This window comes from Psammomys obesus, unplaced genomic scaffold (genome assembly GCF_907164565.1).
Source record: "Psammomys obesus unplaced genomic scaffold, mPsaObe1.curated_primary_1811, whole genome shotgun sequence".
Lineage (NCBI taxonomy): Eukaryota > Metazoa > Chordata > Mammalia > Rodentia > Muridae > Psammomys > Psammomys obesus.
Genome location: NW_026596131.1, coordinates 3311270 through 3333969, shown reverse-complemented (window position 1 = coordinate 3333969; position 22700 = coordinate 3311270). Strand labels below are relative to the sequence as shown.

Sequence of the window (22700 nt, the reverse complement as noted above, 5' to 3'; positions counted from 1 at the left end):
TATATATATATATATATATATATATATTTTTTTTTTTTTTTTTAACTTAAAAAAAAAAGCAAGGCCAGGCTTGGTGGCACACACCTTTAATCCCAACACTGGAGAGGCAGGTGGATCTCTGTGAGTTGGAGGCCAGCCTGGTCTACATAGCGAGTTCCAGAACAGTCAGGACCACATAGAGAGACCCTGTCTCATCCTGCCTTCCCCCACCTAAAGGTGGAGAGTGATGAGGAAAACACCTAACAGAGAGCATTTATACGCTTACATGCATGTACACATACATGCCACAGACACACACACCTATCTGGCCAATAATCTCTGCTCTCAAGGTTGTGCTGTGCCACTCCACTGATCTTATATGTGCCTTCACATAGAGATTGCAGTGGCCCCCTAGTGAACAGGTGAGTACCCGAGACCTGGAGATGGCCTCTGTGACCATGGCGGTGTCAGGATTACCCGCACATATTCCCTTTGGAAATGCCCTGGGCCGCTCACCTCTCCAACACTGCTCACGGCCTCTGGTGTCGCTTCAGGAAGAAATGGTGTTCACCGTGGTGGCCTCTTCTACGGAACATAGTTATTGATATGTATCTTATTGATGGATACCATTTCTGCTGTAGATCTGTGCTCCCAACCTAATGGTCATGCCAGCAGCCCCATGCCGCAGTAAAGACGTCACATGAGCAAACTGTGGCGCTAATCAAAGTCTGCTTTCTTTCCACAGTGTTCCTTTCTGCCGAAATTCTCCATCCATATAGAAACCAAGTACGAAGACAACAAAGGAAGCAACGACAGCGTGAGTAGCCCTCTGACAGTCCTCACACTCTGCGCCTCACTCAGTTCTTGGCCTCTGAAGGTCACTTCTCCCAGCCCTGGTCCATGCCTGGGACCTCAGAGGCTCTGACCTTGGACCTCTGGGATAAGGTGTGGAATACCTAATAATCTAGCTTTCCTGTCTTCTAACTTGTGTGTCCTTCTTTGGACACACCTGTAATGTAAGTGGTTGCCGTGAGAGAAGAGCACCATGGGAAAGCAGATCTCCTGGATTCCATTTCTGACTGTTGTATTAACACTTCTCAACGGGAACTGAAATTTGCTCAGAGTGCAGTGTGGTAGTACGTGTCCGGAATCCCAGCACTTGAGGGGTGGAGTTTCAGAGGATCACAGATTCAGGGTCTTTCTGGTCACATGAGATCTTGCCTCATAAAAACAAACAAAAAGCACTTGCAGAAATGAACATAACCAGGTACATGTTCATACTAAAATATATGTAGACTATATTTTATATTCATGTGCATGTGTGCTCAAGTGTAGCATGGCAATCAGGGTGACCATGCTGACTTTTGAAAAATTTAGCCAAATACTTTATTAGTGTTGCTTAAAAATCCATCCTCTGGAGCCTGCAGACATGGCTCAGTGGTTAGGAACACATATTGCTCTTGCAGAGGACCTAAGTTCAATTCCCAACACCCATATTAGACATCTCAGATGCCTGTAACTCAATTCAGGGAATCTGTCGCCCTCTTCTGGCTTCCACAGGCACCTGTACTCATGTGCACAGACACACACATGCATACAGAAGAGAGACATGCAGACATACACACACACACAGATGTTTTTAAAAGTCCAAAATCCATCTGGCAGATTCTTCCAAAGGCGGTCATGTGATTATTCTTTTTTTTTTTTTTTTTTTTTTTAGTTTCTTTCTCTTGGGAAGGAATGTTTTGGTGGAACCAAGGGGCTCACCAATAATGGGTCTGTGGGTTCCATCAGAGTCTGAAAAAGGAATCTAGAATCTATAGGAAATTTCCACCTCTTGACACAGTTTGTGTTTATGGAGAATAAAGACTGACATGTGGGTGACAGAGGGTGACAGGGCATGCTGACTCCTTTGACTGAGCCAAGAGAATGAATGCAAAACAGGAAGCAGGGGTGACGGAGGCCCCAACGTGCCACCAGGCAAGTCCTAAAGACTCATGAACACCAATGACCTGAAAACTGGCAGGGAGAAGGTCTAGGAAGGAGTCTGTAAAAAGGACAGTCGGCCAGCCCTACTTAGTAATTGTGTGTGTGTTGACACCTAGAAACATTTTAAATCTTCTTGCCCTGAGCGGGACCAAACTCCTTAGAGAGTATGGCTGCATGGCTGTATTTGTGGGGCAGACACTAGCTATCTTGCAAGGATAAAGAGTGACTGGCAGAGACTAGAGAGACCAGGGCTGCTGGGCAATTCCTGTGTGACCTGCTGTCCTGACTCTTCCTAGGCCACCTTGTTCAGGCCATTCTCTGGAGGACGGGGAATACAAGTTATCTAATTTAGGAGTGACTCGACTTTGCCTGGATGGAGTTTCAGTGGTTCCCAGGAGATGACACTCAAAACTGTGTTTTACTATAGTTCACCTAAAGAAGACATTCACTCACTCATTCATTCATTCACTCACTCATTCATTCATTCATTCATTATTCAGCAAGGGAGTATTAAATACCTTCTGTTTACATATCACCACAGGAGTCATTTGGAAGGCATTAAAAATGCAGGAATACTGGGCATGGTGTCACATACCTGTAATCCTAGCCCTTGGTGGGGAGGGGCCAAGGGAAGAGGATCTCAGGTTTGAAGCCAACAAAACAAAAAAACAGACTCATTTCCCTACTTTCAGATACTGACTGATTATCTAGGAAACCATAATCAGCGTTTCTAACAGACAAAACCCTGAGCACAATAGAAGACCTCCCGGTGTGAGGGGTTGCCTCTGGTCGTGGGAGCAGAACAGGGACAACCTGGCTGCTCTCTGCTCTCTCCTGTTTCTTGACTATTAATTAGCAGGAAGGCGGGAGCTCTTCGGGTGACGGCAAACTGCTCTGGTATGGTTTGGTTCGGTTTTCCATTCATAGCTATATGTGGGTATGTATATTCATGGACGGGTGCCCAAGTGCCTAAGGAGACGTGTGCAGGAGTGGTGATGTGTTTGGAGGCCTGGGGTTGATGTCAGTCATTTTCCTGGATCACTCTCCACCCTATTCATTGAGGCAGCGTCTCTCAGTTGAACCCAGAACTGCCCGATACGGCTAGCCTGGCCAGCCCCTTGTTCTGGGACTCTTGTGTCTTCTAAGGACTGGAGTTACAGACAGGCTGCCTTGTCCACGTAGCATTTATGTGAGTCCTAGAGACCAGAACTCTGGGCCTCAGGCATGCTAGGTGCTTTGGCCACTAAGCCATCTCCCCACCCCAGACTACTTTCTTAATAAAGATTTGCCGGCTCCCAGCCACACTCATCCAGTACATAGGATGCTTCTCAGCCGCAGATGCAGTGGTCCCATGACCCATAAACCTTGACCTTTCTAGGAAAAACAATCCGAGTACTCGGTTGATCTTCCCAGTGGTGGTTCCAGCCACATGGCTGTACCAGAGTTTCCGGAACTTTGCAGAGAGACTAATATCACCGGCTGGGGTGCTCTCCTCCCACCAGGTTCAGGAACTCCATAGTGAGTATCCCCCCCTCATAGTCACACAAAGAAAATGGAGAGGCGCCGTGCCCCCCCCCCCAGCCTGAAATGGGTGCCCTTTGCTGGCCAGCTTTCTCAAAACTGCAATGTCTAGAAACAGTGTCACAAAGGCTGCATGCTAATCTTGGCAAATGATGACCTTTCCTGATCGGAAAATTAATATACAGTTTTTTAAAAACTTAAAACATGCAATGAAAAAAAAAAAAAAAAGCTCCAAAAACGAAAGGAAAGCCATGATTCAGAGATGAATACCCATATCCCTTTGGCTCACATTATACATTACTGTGATTTGGTTTTTAACCAGTTCCTCCCAAAATGAATCATACGGGTGTGCTATTTTTAACAAGGCATGCCATACCCTTCCCAACTTGATTTTACACGTGTGCGTGTGCGTGTGTGTGTGTGTGTGTGTATAGAGGCAGGAGGCTGATACTGTAATTCTCAATCATTCCCCACCTTACTTTTTGGAAGCACATCTCTCACTGAACCTGGAGCTCACTGCTAGGCAGACTCAGGGATTGGCCCATCTCGGCCTCTCTCGCTCTGAGATTGCAGGCAAGTGGAAGGTACCGTGCCCAGCTTTTCTTGCAACTGCCAGGGATCCAAACTCGGGTCCTGCAGAGCAGCGTGCAGCCATCCTCTCCCCAGCTCTCACATGCGGCTTTCAGTGGCTGCACGGCCTTTCCCACCTCAGTGTTCGGGGGTGAAGAGTGATGCTGCCCTTACCGAGTTCATTTCCCAGCACACACATTCAGTCACTGGCTGTTACTGGCCTCACTCCAGCTCCAGGAGATCTGACACCCTCACTCTGCTGTCCTTCAAAGGCACCGGGCATGCACAGGGTACACAGACATACATGCAGGAAAAATACAAAATAATAATAATAAACTTTTTTTAATGGTCTTTCCAGCCAGGTGGTCGTGCCCGCCTTTAATCCCAGCACTTGGCAGACAGAGGCAGTAGATTCACCCGAGTTCAAGGCCAGCCAGGGCTGCACGGAGAAACCCTGTCTTCAAAAAACAAACAAAAAAGTTTTCTTTCTTAAAAGAGCAAAAGAGCTCTTTTGCTCTGAGCTCCATTCCATGTGAGTTAATTCACATCAGCTCTCCACGTGTAGATGGCAGAGAGGCTCTCTTGAGCCTCCCAGATTGACAAGCCCCTGTAATCTTCGGACTTCCTACCCTAGCCTCTGCCTGACTCTGCTCTCAGCAATCCATGCGTGACTCCGGGCCCACTGGTGCAGAGCGCCCCAGCTCTACTTTGTTGCCCCACTTTGCCTATGTACCCTCCTGTAATTTACATAGCCAGCAGCAGTTTAATGTTGACCCTGGAAGGAAAAAAAAGAAGGCCTAGGATGCCACTCTTGCTCCCAAATGCTTGCAAATTGCAAGTGTGTATTTCTCTAAGGATAAACGATGGCATGATGTCTCTATCCAGCTAGGGTTTCAAACCCAAAGCTGGAAGCCGATGCCTTGTTCAGGCTTGTCCTTGTTCTGCCCAGGGTGGACTGTGGAGCATGAAGAGGAGACGGGGAATAGGAAGCAATGTGTTGTGGGTATTTCACTCACTCTAATAAAGTCAGTTCATCTCTGCCTTTCTGTGTACGTGATCTTGCCATTCAGCTCCCATCCTTCACGAGGCTGCGCGCACCATCCCCACCCCTACCTGCCAACATTTTAATGAAATGAATGCCGCTAAGAAGCAATAATTAAATTGAAAGACTCTGGTGATAATCGCTTCGATTAGTGGCTGAATGGGGTACGTGTTGCTATCTTATTATCAGTCATAAGTGTGATTCAAAATCTAGTTAAAACACATTGTCAGGATGACTAGACAGAAACATCTCATTAAAGAAGAAACTAGTAAGCATATGTCTGCACAAACCTGCAGGCTGCGGTTCCTCAGTGGGGAAGTTGTCTTAAATTGAGGCCGGTTTATTTTACGCACAAACTGATGGGAGTTATTTAGGCCTCAATTAGCGCTGGGGAGCGTGGGGCCGTGCCAGGGGCAAGGTTCTGTTGTTTGTCCAAGGCCATAAATCTGGGCTGGAGAGCGTGTGCTTAGCCTGGTTCAGCTGAAGAGGGACCACTCCCAAAACACCTGCCGTGGGGTGACCCTGTGCCAAGAGGTTAATGGGGGCAGTCTGGTCTCTGCTTCCTCTTCCAAGGAAGCAGGCACTATGCAAAGTAGCAGTTCTCGCCCCGGCTGTGCGCTCTGGGCTCACCTAACCTAGCCAGCTAGCTTGTTTGTTTGTTTTTTGTTTGTTTGTTTGACCCCGGCTAGCCTTGAGCTCCATACAAGGCTGGCCTCACTCTTGGACCATCCTCTTCCTGCTCAGCTGCTGGGATTACAGGCGCCCGTCATCACCCGAGTTTTTGTTGTTTATTGTTATTACATTCATTTATTTTATGTGTGCGAGAGAGCACACACGTGTGCCGTGGAGTATGTGAGGAGTCAGAAGACACCGTGTAGGAATCGCCTCTCTCTTTCCACCATGTGGGGCCGAAGCATCAGACATCAGGCTCGGTAGCAAGAGTCTTTACGTGCTGGGCCATCTCACCAGCCCTCTCCTGAGCAGTGTGAACTACTTAGGGCCCAATCCCTCTGGGACTTTTGCAGGTTGTTCAAACACTGGCCAACACACAGAATCATGGAACGCTCCAGAGAGCTGACTTCTCCAAATGGGCTCACGCTGTGGTGGCCGAGCCTCACCTGTTCTCTTGCTGGGGCATATATAGGAGGTGCCACCATCACCCCCCCTTGCCCCCGTGGCAGTGTAGATCAGTGGTTTTAATCGTGGCTGCATGTGGAAATCACTCAGAAAACTCAGCAATCCTGTGCTGCTGTCCCTGCCCAAGGGACCATGATTTGACGGGTTAGGGTAGAATCTAGGTGTTAGGATTTTTCACACACACTCAGGGTCAATCTAAGGGGCAAAAATAATCTCAGCGTCAACAGATTTAGTATATGAATATTCAGTAAGCCAGGCTGTCCGACTAGCTTCAGTTCTTCATGCTCATGAAAATAGAAGAGCCTCTAAAGGGTCTTTGTGGTTTGGGGGGAAAGGTACAGGCTTGTAAGCCAAGGACCAAAGTTTGGATCCCCCAAAAACCTGTGATCTCTGCCTCAGAAGATGGAGGCGGGTCCTCAGGGCAAGCAAGGTGCTGAGGAGACTAGCCACATCAGAGAGCTCTGGGTTTGATTAAGGGACCCTGCCTGAAGCACTAAGGTGGAAGGATACTCCAAGATGATCCCAACATTAACCTACACACACAAATACAGATACACTCTCACGCTCAAAAAAATAAAATAAAAATAAAAATGGGGGAGTGTCTTTTTAATTTAAAAAGAAAATGTTTATTTTATGTGCGTTGGTGTTTTGGCTGCATGTACGTCTGGAGGTGCCAGATCCCCCTGGAAGTGGGGTTACAGAGAGCTGTGAGCTGTTGTGTGGGCGTTGGGGATTGAACCCGGACTGTCTGGCTGAGTAGCCAGTGCCCTTAACTACTGAGCCATCTCTCCAGCCCCCGGGAGTATCCTTTTTTTGTAAACCATCAGCCTGTCTATATTTTGTTAGCCGTGTCACCAAGGGCATAATTCTTCCTGGAGGGAAGTCCTCTAGTGAGAGGGAAAGGACGTCTCATTCTTTTTCCAGTTCCAGGAAATTAAGCTCTCTCACATCCTCCCCTGAAGAAGTGTTTGCAGTGTGGCGTTTTCAGTCCGTTCTTGTTGTAATGAAAGAAAGCAGAGCTGTTCCTTATGAGACAGGCAGATCAGTGCACTGATCACGCCCAGTCTCTCACCATAGGCTGTTCCTTTGGCCAATCAGAGACTCTTTATCAAGGATTTTGAAATTGATAACGCTGGAGATTAGTCTGCAAGAAAGCCCCACACAAACTAGAAGGTGACGTGCACGTATCTGATGTCACCTTCACTGCCATCATGGCCGTACTTAGGTTAACGGTGATGAAACATTTTCCTGATGAAACTTTGATTTGGTCCAAACTGTCAAGTAAGCGTTTCTGACCAACGGTTTAGGGTTTTTGTTTGTTGTCCAGTGTTGGTTTTTGCTTTGCCAAGATGGTTGCTTGAGCCAGAAAGGTGGCCATGAATGAAACCGAGAGAGAAGGATACATTTTTTTCAAAACGCTTACTTTCTGATGGAATTGATATGTCTGAGAGAAAGGGGAAAATAGGGGGTTTCTTGCTTTAACCTTTGACCTGGGTCGATGATGGTGTTGCTGTTCTTCCTGGGGAACAGCTGAGAGCGGAAAATCAGGATGAATCTCTAAGTCAATCTCATTTTCTATTGGTTTCTGGTCTGGGGTTAGAACCCAGGGTTTTGTATGTGCTAAGCAAGCAATCTACGACTGAGACACAGCCTCCCCCGGCCTTTTTTATTTTTACTGTCGTGTGTGTGTGTGTGTGTGTGTGTGTGTGTGTGTGTGTGTGCATGTGTGTGAGACAGAGAGGTCATGTGTCTACTTCAGCTGCTCTCCACAGTATTTTTTCGTAGTTTATTGAGACAGAGTCTCACTAAGTTGCCCAGGCTAGCCCTGAACTTCCTTTGTAGCTCAGGCTAGCCTTGAACTGCCAATGCTCCTGCCTCGGCCACTTCATTAGCTGGGATTACAGGCCTATACCACCAGGCATGGCTTTTTATTTTTTTTTTAATTTTTATTTACTTATCCTTACCTGTATGTATGCAGCGCCTGCAGAAGTCAGGAGAGGGGTTGGAGCCCCTGAGACTGGAGTTATAGACAGTTTTTAGCAACTAAGTAGATGCTGGATATCAAACCTGGGTCCTCTGGGAAAGCAGTCAAAGCTCTAACCACTGACCCATCTCTCCAGCCCCTTAAGATTCATTTTCAATCACCGAGTCCTTCTTGGTTTTAGGAAACGACACCATCTCATTTAGTTTACTACAAATCTCACTGGAGAAATCAACCTTCATCACCCGAGAACTACATAAACAGTCTGACCTCTGACTGGACTCCGCTGGCCTCACCTTGTAGATGAAGCCAGACAGGCATACTCCCAGCCTAAGTCCAAGTAGCAGCCCTGGAAGAAACCAGATGGAATGTGGAATCTGTTGTTCCGGGACAGCTGGATTGATCCAGGGTTGAACCTCACTGGTGATCGCAGAGTTTATTTCATTATTGGTAGTTGCAACATCCAGAGGGCAACACACAGTAATTTATTAACACGTTGCAAAGTGCACTGACATTAATTTGTGAAGGAGGGGTTCCAGTCACAAACACAGTGCCCAGATTCCTGGTCTCCGAGGATGGTCATCTTCTCCTTCGAGGGCCTCTAACTGAAGGTTATAGGGAGATGAAAAGGTGGTGACTTTATTTTTAGACACCATCCCTGATGTCCTCAACCTTTAGAGTTCTGTTTTTAACCTTAGATTTTTATAGCCAGCCACCTACAAAAGCCACCATTTTCTCTAATAAGTTAGTATAGCAGCACAAATACATAAGGGCGTACAGAACACCTCATTTTCAGTTTGGGAGGCTTTTTATCCACTTGGGAAAAACTGTGAAGGGGAAAGTCAATGATGGTCCTTAATCTCTGTCCAAAAGTATCATTTCGACGACAACAGAAACACAGGTCTTAGCTGATTCCAAAATGTGTCCTCTCCTATTTGTAGTACAATTTGTGATCTGAAAACTAGGCCTTTCTCTTAGATATTTTTCTATTTATTTTTATGTGCATGAGTCCGTTGCCTGCATGTATATGCATACCATATGCAGTACCCACGGAGACCAGAAGAGACCATCAGATTCCCCTGGAACTGGAATTCTTGGTGGTTGTAAACCTCCATGTGGATGAAGCCAGGTCCTCTAAAAGGGCAGCCAATGCTTTTAACTCCTGAGCCAGCTCTCCAGCCCCATGAAAGCTTGATATTTAAAGTAACAACAGCAGCAAGCCAAGAGTGGTCACTCATACCTGTTACCCCAGCAGGTAGGAGTCTGAGGCAGGGGGATTGCCCTGAGTTGAAAGCCATATCATGGCTATATAGTGAGTTCTAGGCCAACCCAGACCATGGAATGAAACTCTGTTTCAAACAAGCAAACAATCAAATACACATGAGCCAAATGAAGGTATGTCCAGGGTGACACAGGCCTTCTGAACCTGAGGTATAGTCAATGGCAACTAGAATTATTATCCATCACTAATGATGCACACAGCTTAAAGACTGCAGAAGTCTAGTATTTAGGTCTAGTATTTGCTTCCTGCTCGGCCTGTTTCAACCATACTGTGACAAGTCTGAAAAGACCCGCCTCTGCTGGCTGCTGCCATTTTTACCAAGACAGGTAACCAGACTGGCCCAAAGCCACATAATCAAAGAGAGAGTGGTGAGTCACAGTTGGGAAACTGGACATCAGAGTTAGAAAGGAAATGTCCGAGTCTGAAGTGTCATGGTTTGGATGATCATGTTGCAATTACCAGGGCAGTGACACACCATCAGTGAATGCTAACACCACTGAGTGACCGGAGTGCCCGGGAAAGGACTCTCCTGCCACTTAAATATTGTTCAAGAGGTTACGCCTCGGGGCTGGAGAGATGGCTCGGTGGTTGAGAGCACTAACTGCTCTTCCAGCGGTCCCTGGTTCAATTCCTAGCACACAGCTGGAGTTCACAACGTCACACACTCGTACATTCAGGCAAAACACCGTTGCATATAAAATAAATAAATCTTAAAAGAGAGAGAGAGATTACACCTCGATTCTAAGGTCACCTAACAAATCCCACAAGGAGTAGAGTTCATATGACACAAAAAGACACAGTATAGCTTCCACTGTGACCCTCTGAGAGGGCTACACGGTCACTTGTGGATGAGCCTTCCCACGGTGTTTCTCCTACAGCCATCACAGTGACATAAGCAGACACATGCCACCCTGCAGCCCAGCTCGCCTCACACTTTTAGCAACCCTTCCTGCTTCTGCCTCCCAAGAGCTGGAGTTACAGGCGTGCACCCCCACACCCAGCTTTTGACGTCTAGACACTCGGCATGTGGTGGGTCGTACCCAGGGGATAGGTGGTGCTTGTCCTAAATTGATTATAAAATCAAATGGGAAAAAAAAAAAAAGTCCAAAAATAGGACAGGTTCTGCTCAGAGAACAAAAATGGGAGATTTTCCTCTTTCTCTTTGTGCTATAGACAAAGTTGTGTTGGCTGTTACATAACGAATTAGGCTTGATCCTCGGGGCTTACACTGTGGAAGGCAAGACCTGACCCCCACAACTTGTCCTCTGACCTGCACATGTCCACTGCCTCATTCGATTCATGCGCAGACACGCATGACAGATAAGTGTAATAAAAATTTAGAAACAATTTGGGAATATTTTGCTTGTGGATTATTCACATATTGTATAACCAACTTTATTTCTTAGCTGTACAGACAGCAAATTCATCATGGTTGTCAGCCAGGAGTAGGAGAAGAAGGGATTTCAGCTTCTCCTCCTCCTCCTCTTCTTCCTCCTCCTCTTCCTCCTCTTCCTTCTTCTTCTGTGTGGGGATTTCCTTACATAGCCCAGGCTGGCCTCAAATTCCCTGCATAGCCCAGGCTGGATTTGAATTCATGACTCCTCCCTCTGCCTCCCAAGTAGTAGGATTACAGTTGTGAACTTCCATGACAGACTCATCTTTTCAATATTAAAAAAGGTATCCACTCAATGTTGTTCCGTGAGATGAGACACCCCCCACTAACGGGCGCACACACACACACACACACACACATGCACACACACCAGCTTTCTAGAATCCATTCTCAGCCCCATCCCAGATTTGCAATTGTTTTCCAAATATTTGTCTATTTTTTCCCCTCACAAGAAACATAATTGCTGTGGGAAACTACTGTACTTCTTAAAAAAAAAAAAAAGCATCGCTTTCTTGTTTATTTACCTAGCTCTTTGTGTTTATGTTTGGGGAGCCATTTTTGGTACTGCTGTAAATGGATTGCTGGTGACAGATGGTAGCCAGCAACCTTTGGGTCTTGGAGCATTTTGGATGAGGACACTTAGAGAGTCTGCCAAAAGCTAGCAGCTGGCCAGACCCACTCAGCAGAGGAGTGATGTACTAAGTTCAGTGAAATCACTGACTAGCCTGGAGCCAAACATGGCCAAGCAGTGCTCTGCAGCCTGGAGCTCATGAGAGTTCATCAGCTAGAACATCCCAGATGACCAATGAGAAAACAAGGCTCGGGTCAGAGGACTCATGAGAGGACTCAGTGAGGTGACTCATGTCCTGTCAATGGCGGTTCTTTCCTTCTCCTTGACTTCAGTCATGGGAACGGCCTGAGAGTCAGACTCTTGCAGCGCTGTGAATGGTGAAGTTCATTGGGGCGGGGGCGGGGGAGTGCTACATGGCCTCTTGTCTGAAACCTGCAGTCCCCACTCTCTTCTCACCGTGCTGTGGGTTTACCTCACCAAACTGGAGGAGGGCGTGTGGTCACTGGCCCACATACCAGACCAGGTGACTTCCTGCCAGGAAGATAGGCATTCTGGGTTTTTGTTGTTGTTGGTTTTTGTTGTTGTTTTTGAGACAGGATTTCTCTGTGTAGCCCTGGCTGTCCTGGACTTGTTTTGTAGACCAGGCTGGCCTCGAACTCACAGAGCTCTGCCTGCCTCTGCCTTTCTGAGTGCTGGGATTATAGCTGCATTCTGGGTTTTTACGCTGTCTTTCCTTGGGTCGCTTTGATCTGGAAAGGACTCTGCTTGGCACAGCCCCCTCCAAGATCCACCTGGCATGTTATTCAAGCCAGTGCTCATCAGTAGAGGGGCAGGGTAGTGAAGGGATGGAGGGGGCAGCATCTGGAACTGGACCCAGAGGACTTTAATCCCACATCAGCCACTCAGCAGCCGGTTTAGACCCGTTCCTTCACTTCCTTCGTGCCCTTGCCACTTGGTTTGATGGTTCTAACTCCTGAAGTACGTATGGGTACAGCGCACGCTAGCCACGCAGTGTGCTCAGGACAGCGCTGGTTGCACATAGTAGGTCTGTAATGTGCTTGCAATCCTCAGCGCCTCCATGCTTCATCCACTCTAACGTCTTTGTCTTTCATGTTATTAGCAACCCGGAAATAAAGTGCATCTCAGTGGCAGTAGCTGCATTAGGTGTGACAGCGCCGTCCTTCTCTGTGTGGTCCAGCCGTGCGGTCCCCTCTCCCGCTCCTGCAGAGCATGTGGAGTGGCCTTTGGAGGGCACGAATGAGTTGTTCCACCAACGGTGCTGGATCTGGGTCTTTCTTGTCATTTGCATCTATGACTGTGCATGTGAGCTTCTGGGTGATTCTCCTGTCTCCACTCTCATCTCACTATAGTGGAAGTGGGATTACGGACAGGAGCTACTACATCTGTCTTTTTTTTTTTTTTTTTTAAGATTTATTTATTTACTTTATGTATATGAGTGTTCTATCTGCATGTACACCTACACGCCAGAAAAGGGCACCAGATCTCACCATAGGTGGTTGTGAGCCACCGTGTGGTGGCTGGGAATTGAACTCAGGACCTCTGGAAGGGCAGACAGTGCTCTTAACCTCTGAGCCATCTCTCCAGCCCACATCTGTCTCTTTTTAAAAAGTGGATATTGCTGGGGTTGTGTGGCAAGCAGTTTGACTGCTGAGCATCTCACTGGCCCATAAATTAGCCACTTTTATTTTTGTCACTAATGACCTAACAGAACAAAAAACTTAATGGGAGGGGATTCATTTTGGCTCACAGTTTCAGAGCTCTCAGCCCATGGTCACTTAGGTGCCCACGGCATTGGGAGTGTTTGGAAAAGGAAGCTATGTCTTCCATGGTAAAGAGGAAGCAGAGAATAAGGAAGGGACGGGGTCCCAGGAAACTTCCTTTGGTGAGGCCCTAGCTCCTGAAGTCTCTAGAGCCTCCCAAAATAGCACCGCAGCTGGAGACCGAGAGTCTAAGGCATGAGCCTGTGAGGGACGATTTACATTCAAACTACAATGATTTACATTTCAGCAGTGAACGTTGTGTGTGGAGGAAGTGCGGGTGCAGAAGTAGCATCTGCTGAAGAGAGATCACCAAATAATCCGGCTGGGAGGGTGTTTATTTCCTCCTCCCTGTATAGCCACAGGCCTCCTAGGAATGCAAATGATTTGTCAGAGCTCCGGAAAGGGAATAGCTGTGTCACCTTCCACAGGGAGGCCCAGAGCCAACCTCTCCATAAAGTGGCTTTCTCTTGAAATCCCCTGGATGCCATCTCAGTGATAAACACACCTTCAAGGACGAGGCTTGCCGGGTATTTTAGCCCCTTTAAAAGAAAAATGTGGGGCGAGGGGATGATGGAAAGAGGCTGAGCGAGTGGAAGGAAGTTAATGATTTCCAGTGGCCACGGTTTCTAAGCAATTTTTCCCGTTTGATGCTCCCATCTGCTCCTGGATTTGCACACGTGCTCTGTGTTGTCGACAGGCGGGGTGTCAGCTGTAGCTCAGTGAGCCTGGTACTGAATCTTCTGAGGTGAATAATAATGCTCTCTGATAAGCTAGTCAATCATATATACTTTTCAATTTTTCCAGACATTCAGTGTGCGTGTAAGACCCCCTTGTTTATTTATTCTAATATTGCACTTGTTTCTATATTTGTGTATGGATGTTCTGTGTGTGAGTGCAGATGCATGTCTGGCCTCACTGTCGGCCTTGTTTGAAACAGGGTCATTTTTTTTTTTTCTCGATGCTGCGTATACCAGGCCACCTAGTTCCTAGGTACTCCCTGTGGTTTCTAGGGATTTGAACCTGGTCCCCAAGCTTACATGGCAAACTCTTCTGCCCACGAGCCTTCTCCCCGGCCCTAAAGTGCTGTTTCTATTCCCTCAGCTTTCATAGTCGTTCTATATTTTTGACTAAATATAAAGTTCACGGAGTCGCCTCTAAAAATGGTTCCATCCTCTCTCCAGCCCTTTAACTAAAGGGTCAAAAATGCCTTTGGAATATGCAGACCATTCTGGGGAGTTATGCTGATTATCTTAATTATGCTGGCCAAGCTATTAAGAAATATGTGTTGAAAAGTGTCAGCTAAATGCTCTGATGGGCTGGGTGTGATACCTCACAGCTGACACCCCAGCGCTCTGGATGCTGACGCAGGAGGGTCAGGAGGTTGGGGCTAGCCTGGGGTACAAGTTAAGACACTGCCTTATGGGTATGGTAGATAAGTTAGTAAACACCATCACAGAATGAAGGGTCTTGTTATCGTTCACACCAAAGTTCTAAGATCCACCGCGAATTTATTGCTAAGTCAACTCGCCTTGTTGCAAGTCAGAACTCATGAGAATTGATGAAATACAAAGAACCTTCCTCAGGAGTGAAGGGTTGCAAAAATGTATTTTTTTTTCCCCTAGTCACATTATTTTGATCTATAGGGCAACCTTGTTTTCGGCACCCAGCTAAATTTACTCAGAACCATCTGGGTCTTTTGGAATAGACGAGATACGGGCTGCACACATGGCGTGCCTTTGTTGGGGCTTTCTATAACAGAAAACAATCTTGCTGTGGCTGGGGGCGTCGCTCTGAGGTAGAACATTGCTTAGCCAACGCTAGTGCGCTGGGCCCAATCCCTAGCCAAGCAAATTGCCCTTTACAGAAAGGAATCGGGCAGGCAAGATGGCTCCCCAGGCAATGAGCACGAGCCTGGTGACCTGAGTTTGACCCCCAGGAAGGAGAGAACTTACCCGAAACTTACCTCCTTCCTCACATTCACACTGCGGCACGTGCAAGCATGCACGCACCTACACAGAAACAGCAACCATGATAAGTAAATAATTGTTTGTTTTAAACTTAAGGGAATTATAAATCAGACATCATATCACATATCTGTAACCTCAGCGCTGAGGAGGTATAGGAGACGAGAGGATCAGAAGTTCCAGGCTAGCCTTAGCTCTACAGCAAGTTTGAGGTGAGCCTGGGCTACAGAAGGCCGTGTCTTTAAAAATGAAAGTAAGAGGGGAATCCTGGGGTGTGAGGCTGGCCGCATCCTGCTCTGGTTAATCTAGTAAGAGCTCATATGAGTGCACACCGCTTCCTTTTGCTCAGGTCTGCTGCTGTCACTGGGAAAAGAAGTAATTCAATTGTCTGTTAAGGGTAGGAAACTAATCAGTGACTCCTTCAATGTGCAGATTTTTAAATTAATTTGTGTGTGTGTGTGTGTGTGTGTGTGTGTGTGTGTGTGTGTGTGTGTGTGTGATGGCTTATGTGGAGAGGTCAGAGGACAACTTGGCAGAAGTTGGTTCTCTCCTTCCACCATGTGGGTCCTGGTGTCAAACTCAAGTCTTCAGGCTTGGTGACAAATGCCTTTACAGGCGAGCCGTCTCACCAGCCTATGATGCAATACAGATTTTGTAGAGGGGTGTGTGTGTGTGTGTGTGTGTGTGTGTGTGTGTGTGTTACCTTAGGAACTGTAGTTTCAGTTTCTCACGTCTGTAAGTTTATGCCACGGGGTTGAGGGGCAGCATACACAATAAGTAGAATGACTTGTGCAAATAGGAATCTCTAGGATAACTCCTCGGAACCTTGGAGCCTCCTTCCTTCCGTTCCGTGTTGTGCCAGGCCAGTGCCTTCCCCGACGATCAGTGACTGGGCACAGTCAAGAAGTAGTTTCATTAGCTGAAATATGCAGGCTTTTACAGGTTGCCCCTGCTTCAGTGGGGGCTGACGCACCTAGAGGATCCCGCCACCTCTCAGCGCGCCCCACACCTGCCTTCAGAGGTGCATCCAGACCTCTGTCTGCAGGCCTTGACTCGCTGGTGGGTCTTACACCAATTATTCTAAACTGGCAAGGGCTGAAGACTCTTCCCTGTGTGTGTGTGGATCGCCTTTCCTGGAGAGCTAGTGAGTGCTTCTGCTTTATTGACTCGCCCCCTTTAACCTTCATTATCCATGGATCATCTTTTGGATGACACTGAATGCTTTGAATCTGGGCTGGAGAGATGGCCCAGCAGTTAAGGGCATTTGTTGCCTTTGCAGAGTAGGACCCAAGTTCATCCACACATGGGCTCACACAGGCTGAGACAGGCAGATCCCCATAGATTCAAGGTTAACCTGATCTAGATCAAAGTTCCAGGCCAGACCTGTCTCAAAAAGGCTAGACGTCACCTAAAGAACACTGAAGGTTGATCGCTGGCCTCTGTGTGTGTGCATGCGCACCCCCCCAAACACACACACACATACACACACACACACACAGAGTCAATAAGTAAGATGAAACAGTGACCATCAAATTGTTACCATCTAGGGTTCTTGATCAGGTTCATTTTTCTTGGCTAGTTAGAGAATTAGAAGGAAGGAAAAATCTCCAGTGTACACAGGTAGCTGCAGAGAAACTTCAAACGCTGCAAAGAGGAGCAGACAGAATCAGCAGGCAAAGAAGGGCTTTTATTGGAAGTGAGCGCGCACACAGACACGCACGCACACACCAGCTGGCAGACGCAGAGAAAAAGACCCTCCAAAAAGCAGAGCCAAAAATCCAGTCTTTTCTTGAGGGCTTAGGGTTTTAAAGACACTGAAGAGTTTTTGTCTCCTGATTTAGTCTTGGTCCATTTGAAGACAGACTGGGTTGCTGACTGGCCCATGACTGTTGTGTAAACATGGGCTCATCTGGCTTTGAGTTTGTTGAACCATTACCATTACGTCAGCAGGTGGCCTGCTGGGGGGAGAAGCCGCCCACAAGGCCTTTGTCTCAGGTCAGGAGGGTGAGGAAGGGGCTGCCACCTTTATTAATTACCTAGCCTTTATTACTGTGGCCCTCCTCCCTGTCCATCTGCCTCCTAGAGAGTCTGTCTTCTAGTTCCTCAGAACATAAGCACGATTAGTCCCTGGTTGGATTTCTGAGGTATGAAGGGCAGATAACCTCAGGGTCAGTTATTCAGGGTTAATTATCTTCTGTTCCCCCCCTCCCCAACACACACAGCTGAGTAGTAGTAGCACTCAGGTTTTTTTTTTAATGAATCTTTTTGTTTTGTTTTTAAAGATTTGTTTATTTTACATATTCGTGCTCTATCTGCATGTACACCAGCACGCCAGAAGAGGACGTCAGATCTCATTATAGATGGTTGTGAGCCACTATGTGGGTGCTGGGAATCAAACTCAGGACCTCTGGAAGAGCAGACAGTGCTCTTACCCACTGGGCCATCTCTCCAGCCTAAGGAACTCTGTTAATGGCTTAAGAGTTGCTGGGGTTGGAAGGTGTATGTCCCTGCCCTCTCATAATTCTGTTGAAATCCTACCGGAGCCCTCCAAGGTGCTGGAAATGGTCCGGTCTTAAGAGTGGCACTGAGGAAGAAGAACTCATTTGTTTTTAAAAAGGAAGGAAGGACTTGCTTGTTTTTAATAAAGCTTCAGAAATGCTGGACATGATGCACAGGCCCTTAATCCCACCAGAGGCAGGTGGATGTCTGTGAGTTGGAGACCATCCTGGTGCACAAAGTCAGTTCAGAACAGCCAGGGCTTACACAGAGAATCCCTGTCTCAAAACACCAATAATAATAATAATAATAGTAATAGTAATAATAATAATAAATTAATAAAGCTTCAGAAACAGCTGCCCCTTCCACCAAGTGAGACCTCATCAAGAGGTGTCATTGGGCGCAAATCAGTTTTAGCCCTCGGCTTCCCAGCTCCTAGACTTGTGAGAAATGAACCCCTGTTATCTATGACCCATCTGATTTCAGGGATTTTGCTATAGCAGCCTAAGCACATTAAGGCAGGAGAGGTGGCGAGTTCAGGCCGAAGTGCTCACACACCGAATGAAAATAGCCAGTAGGAAATTGGATCCATAAATCCCCAGCTGAGCGGCAGAGGTGGAGACCTGAGAAGTCAGAGAGTTAGTGTTGAAGCTGAAAGAACAAAGAAGATGGATGTTCTCATCCATTCTGGGGCGCTCTGAAAGGAAGCGAGGGAATCACAGGCCCTGAAGAGACAGCTGTGGGCGAAGGCACTGTCAGCGATGATGACGGCCTCGGAGTTCACTGAGCATGGTGTTTAGAGGGTCCTGAGGGATGGAGTGGGAAGGTCATGGGTGACCTTTTTGACAGCGAGTCGAGACAGTGGAGCAGAAGCCAGCTTGCAATGAACCAAGGAGGAATTTCCACGTGCCCTGGCTGTGAAAGGAAGGGGGAAAGCCCAAACCGGGAGGGGACTGGAGGAAGAGATGCTTCTCCCAGGCTTTCTATCTGGGTAGGAAACACACTCATGTTCTGTGGCCTCTTCTCTGCCCCAAACACACAGCCAGGACTAATAATGCCCGTGGAGGACTGGGGGTACATTCAGGGGTAGGGTGTGACAGCAGGCTCCGGAAACTGGCCTGTACCGTGTAATCCCCACACTCGGGAGTTTGCGGCAGGAGCCCTGGAAGTCCAAGGTGCCAGCCTGGGCTACACGAGACCAGGTCTCAAAAGCAAAGCGAAACAAAACCAAAGTGTAGAATTATTTGGAACAAGAAGAGCTAATTAGCATTTTCTAGGACTGAAGAGGCACAACTGCTTAGCTCAAAGTTTACTCCGGGAAGTGATGATGGACAGCATTTATGGAGCGGGTAAGGTCCAGGTATCCTGTGTTAATTCCTTCCTGCTCCGACAAGCCTGGGAGACAGGCGTTTTACATTCGAGCAAACTGGAGAAGGGAGATCAAATCTGTCTTTCCCAAGGTCAGCCATCAAGGTGTTCTTTTTGGATTTGACCCCAAACTGCCTGCCTACCCTCTAATCTCTCTCTAAATGCTAAAAAGATACCCGAAGATAAATTCATAGCTAGATACAGAGTATGAAAAAAACATTTTTTTTTTTCAAAGCGCTTAAAGACTTGTCAGGAAGAAAGATGGCACACAGAAAGGAACAGTAGCCTTGGTGGTGTAGCTCGTTCCGTTTTCTGTTGCTGTAACTGAAGACCACAGGCCGGGTAATTTACAAAGAGTAAAGGTCTTTCCAGTTCACAGCTCTGCAGGCTGGGAAGTTTCTGGGTGTGTCGCATCGTCCTGAGGTCACTGTGCTGAGACTGTCCACAGCATCCCGAGGGGGCATCTCCTGGTGAGGCAGAGCCGTCTGGCTTGGGGTCCTTCATTTATAAAGCTGAACTAGATCTACCCTTTTTTATCCCTAATCCCAGAGTCTCACCTCCAAATACCATAGAGGCTCAAGCTTTCATCCTCCTGATGCCATAGAATTAAGTTTCATACTCCTTTAAGCCCAGCACTCAGGGAGGCAGATGCAGGCAGATAGCTGTGAGTTCGAGGCCGGCCTGCTCTACAAAACCAGGTCCAGGACAGCCAAGGCTATACAGAGAAACCCTGTCTCAAAAATAAATAAATAAATAAATAAATAAATAAATAAATAAATAAATAAATAAATAAATAAATAGATAAATAGATAAATAAATAAATGTTAGCATGATAGACTTTGTATTATAGAAGGAAAAGGTCAAGGAAGGAGGGTGTGGCACCTGTTTTGTTTTAAACTGAGGTAGGAACTGGCGAGGTGGCTCGGCAGGTGAAAACTGCTGCCAAGCCTGATGACTTCAGTTCTGTCCCCAGTACCTGCATGATGGCAGGAGAGAACCTATTCCTAAATACATTCTCATGCATGCTGAGGTACAGGGGTGAGCCTGTGAGTGCCTGCGCACACACAGACACACACACACACAGTGGAAATGAAAGAAAACGTGAAAAAGTAGAGCAAGCGGGGCAGGGTAGTACAGGGATTTGGCTCAGTGGGTAGAGTGCTTGCCCAGCATCCACAAAGCTCCGGCTTGATCCCCAACACTGCATGCACCTACATAAAAAAATGGGGTGTGGTGACTCGTACCACCTTCTCTTGGCGGGAAGGTGGCAGAAGGAGAGAATCAGCAGTTCAGGCACATCCTCAGCTACATCGAGAGTTTGAGGCCAGCCTGGGCTACTGTGAAACCCTGACTAACTACGTAAATAACACAAAAAGCACAAGGACCAAATGTGGGCCCAGGCTGGCCTCAAGCTCCTTATGTTGCTGGAATGGCTTAGTGAACTTAGTCTGGCCTCCTGCCTCTTTCTCTCCAGTGCACCACCCTAGCGTGCTGGAAAAGGGATTCACCAGGCAAGGTGAGACACACCAGAGCCACAGTCCCAAGCCTTGACCTTAGCCCTTGGCAGTGAACCACCTAAGATAGAGCACCTCACAGGCCAGAGTTTGGAGGAGCCGTCTCTGGATAGTGAGCGAGTGAGCAGGTGAGTGAAGAAGGTCAGAGGACAGGGCAGATACAGCGAGGGAAGGGGGACAGAAAACCATTTAGCTTGTGCATGGTGGCCTCTGGCTTCAGGCATGTGGGGACAAGCCATCTAGTGGGAAGGGAGACAGGAAGGAGGGCTTAACGAGGATGGTGAAGGTCAAAGGTCTCCGCCGGTGAGAAACTGCTGAACAGGAGCACTGGGCAGTCTCTGCAGCCCGGCGATTTGGGCAGCTGAGGCTGGCGGTGCAACCTACCTGTGTGACCGTCCTTCCCCATCCGCACTCTGCAGCCCGCCTGAGTGCACAGGAAATGCTCACGTTAGTCTGGGGGTTATGGAAAAATTGAGGAGGCCAAGGTCAGAAGGAGCCAGGAGTCTCTTGGAGATTGGGGGGTTCAGTGAGTTGACCGGAAAGGTATCCTGGGCGGGAAAGATCCTGCAGTTGGTCTTGGAAGGAAAGTAGCAGTGTCTGGGCTCCGGCAGGGGAGTGGCAGGGGTAGACTGAATTGCACGGAAGATGGTGAGCACGTGGATAAGGTCAGCTGGTGTGGAAGAAAGTGAAGGTCGAGGGGGGAGGTGCAGAAAGAGCTGGCCTTTGCCACTGGTGGATGGTCCAGTGGATGCCGAATCCCAAGGGTGCAGACTCCGGGGTGGTCAGGGCTCATTCTGAAATGTCCTTCCCTGGGGAGATGTATCGGTGTCTGCTCCCTCCTCAGTAAGATCCGATTGACAAACCATTCACCCTGGGGAACCAGTGAGTTCTGGGTACTTACCTATGGGAGCATGGGTGACCCTGAAGCAGCTACACCGGGAAGTCTTTACCCAGTGAGGGTGGATGACGGCTCCCCCGAGCCTGGATAAAATTAACTTCCCCTAGGCCACGTGCAAGCAGGGCAGAATTGCATTCGCATGGCTCAGAGGAATGTCTAGAATCTCAGGTGAGGGACCTGTGACCTCCCTCAGCCCCTCCTGTGATGGAATGTCAAGAGACCCATTGCGAGGTGGCGATGGACTCTTGCAAGCAGGCACAATGGACTGGATGAGGATGGTGGCTGTTCTGCTCAGAGGATAGCACCTCCCCGTGGCTAAGGGTCAGAGCGGCCTATTGAGAGCATCAGGGAAGCCAGAGCACTAGAAAGCAGGGGCTAGAGTGTGAGAGCGCCAGAGAGAAGAGCCTGTCACCTCATCAGTGACACTAACTTAATGTGCTTTGAGGGGGTTGAGGGTTTTATTTTGTTTTCTCCTTCCTAAGGAATCTTTGTAATTGTTTTCTAAAAAATGGGTTGGTGATTCCAAATGTACCACCTCTTCAATCTCGAGCCCTTGGGACTTACAATTGGGTGGGTTAAGATACTGACCCTCTGCAGGCTCTCGACACACACACACACACACACACATACACACACACACACACACACACACAGACACACACACTTCTCCCTGGGTTTCAAAATCTAAAGTCATAGCCCCTGGCTTACCTGGGGGGTGGTGACAGGGCCCCACCTAACGACCCTTCTGTAAAGTGCAAAGGGAGGCAGCAGGCTCAAGTCAGAGGGGAGAGAGAGCCTCAGCAATCCCTCAGGAGGGAGTGACTTCCTCCAGGATGAAGGAAGGGGCAGGGATGAGGCGGCCGTGGGGATGATCAGTCAGTAGTATCAACGATGGAAATGGCACAGGTTATCGGCAGGGATTCCTACTGAACAGGACGTGAGCTTCCTGTTCGCCAACCAGCTGAGCTAATTCCTCAACCCTGTTACTTGGTTTTTTAAAAAACAGGTCAAAGGTTTAAATTCTCGCTGTGAGGAAAGGGAAATCTGCCCTTTCCCATCTCACAGAACCCGTTTTTTTGTTTGTTTGTTTTTAGTAATAGTTTGGTTTTTTTTCCACCTTCCAAGCTTTCCAGGGCTGCAGGTAATCCTGAAATCGCTGGTGCTAGCAATGATGTGACATCTTGCTTTTCAGTAACTATTACTAGGATTTTCTC

At 47.8% G+C, this 22700-nt stretch overlaps 1 protein-coding gene across 1 annotated transcript in view; it reads left to right on the top strand.

Annotated features, from left to right (window-relative positions):
• Pitpnc1 (phosphatidylinositol transfer protein cytoplasmic 1) overlaps window positions 1-22700 on the top strand; it is a 209432-nt gene that overhangs the window by 161638 nt on the left and 25094 nt on the right. Inside the window, exon 5 of the mRNA XM_055592440.1 lies at window positions 725-796. Within this exon, the coding sequence (XP_055448415.1) occupies window positions 725-796 (72 nt within the window). The remainder of the gene's footprint in view (window positions 1-724; window positions 797-22700) is intronic.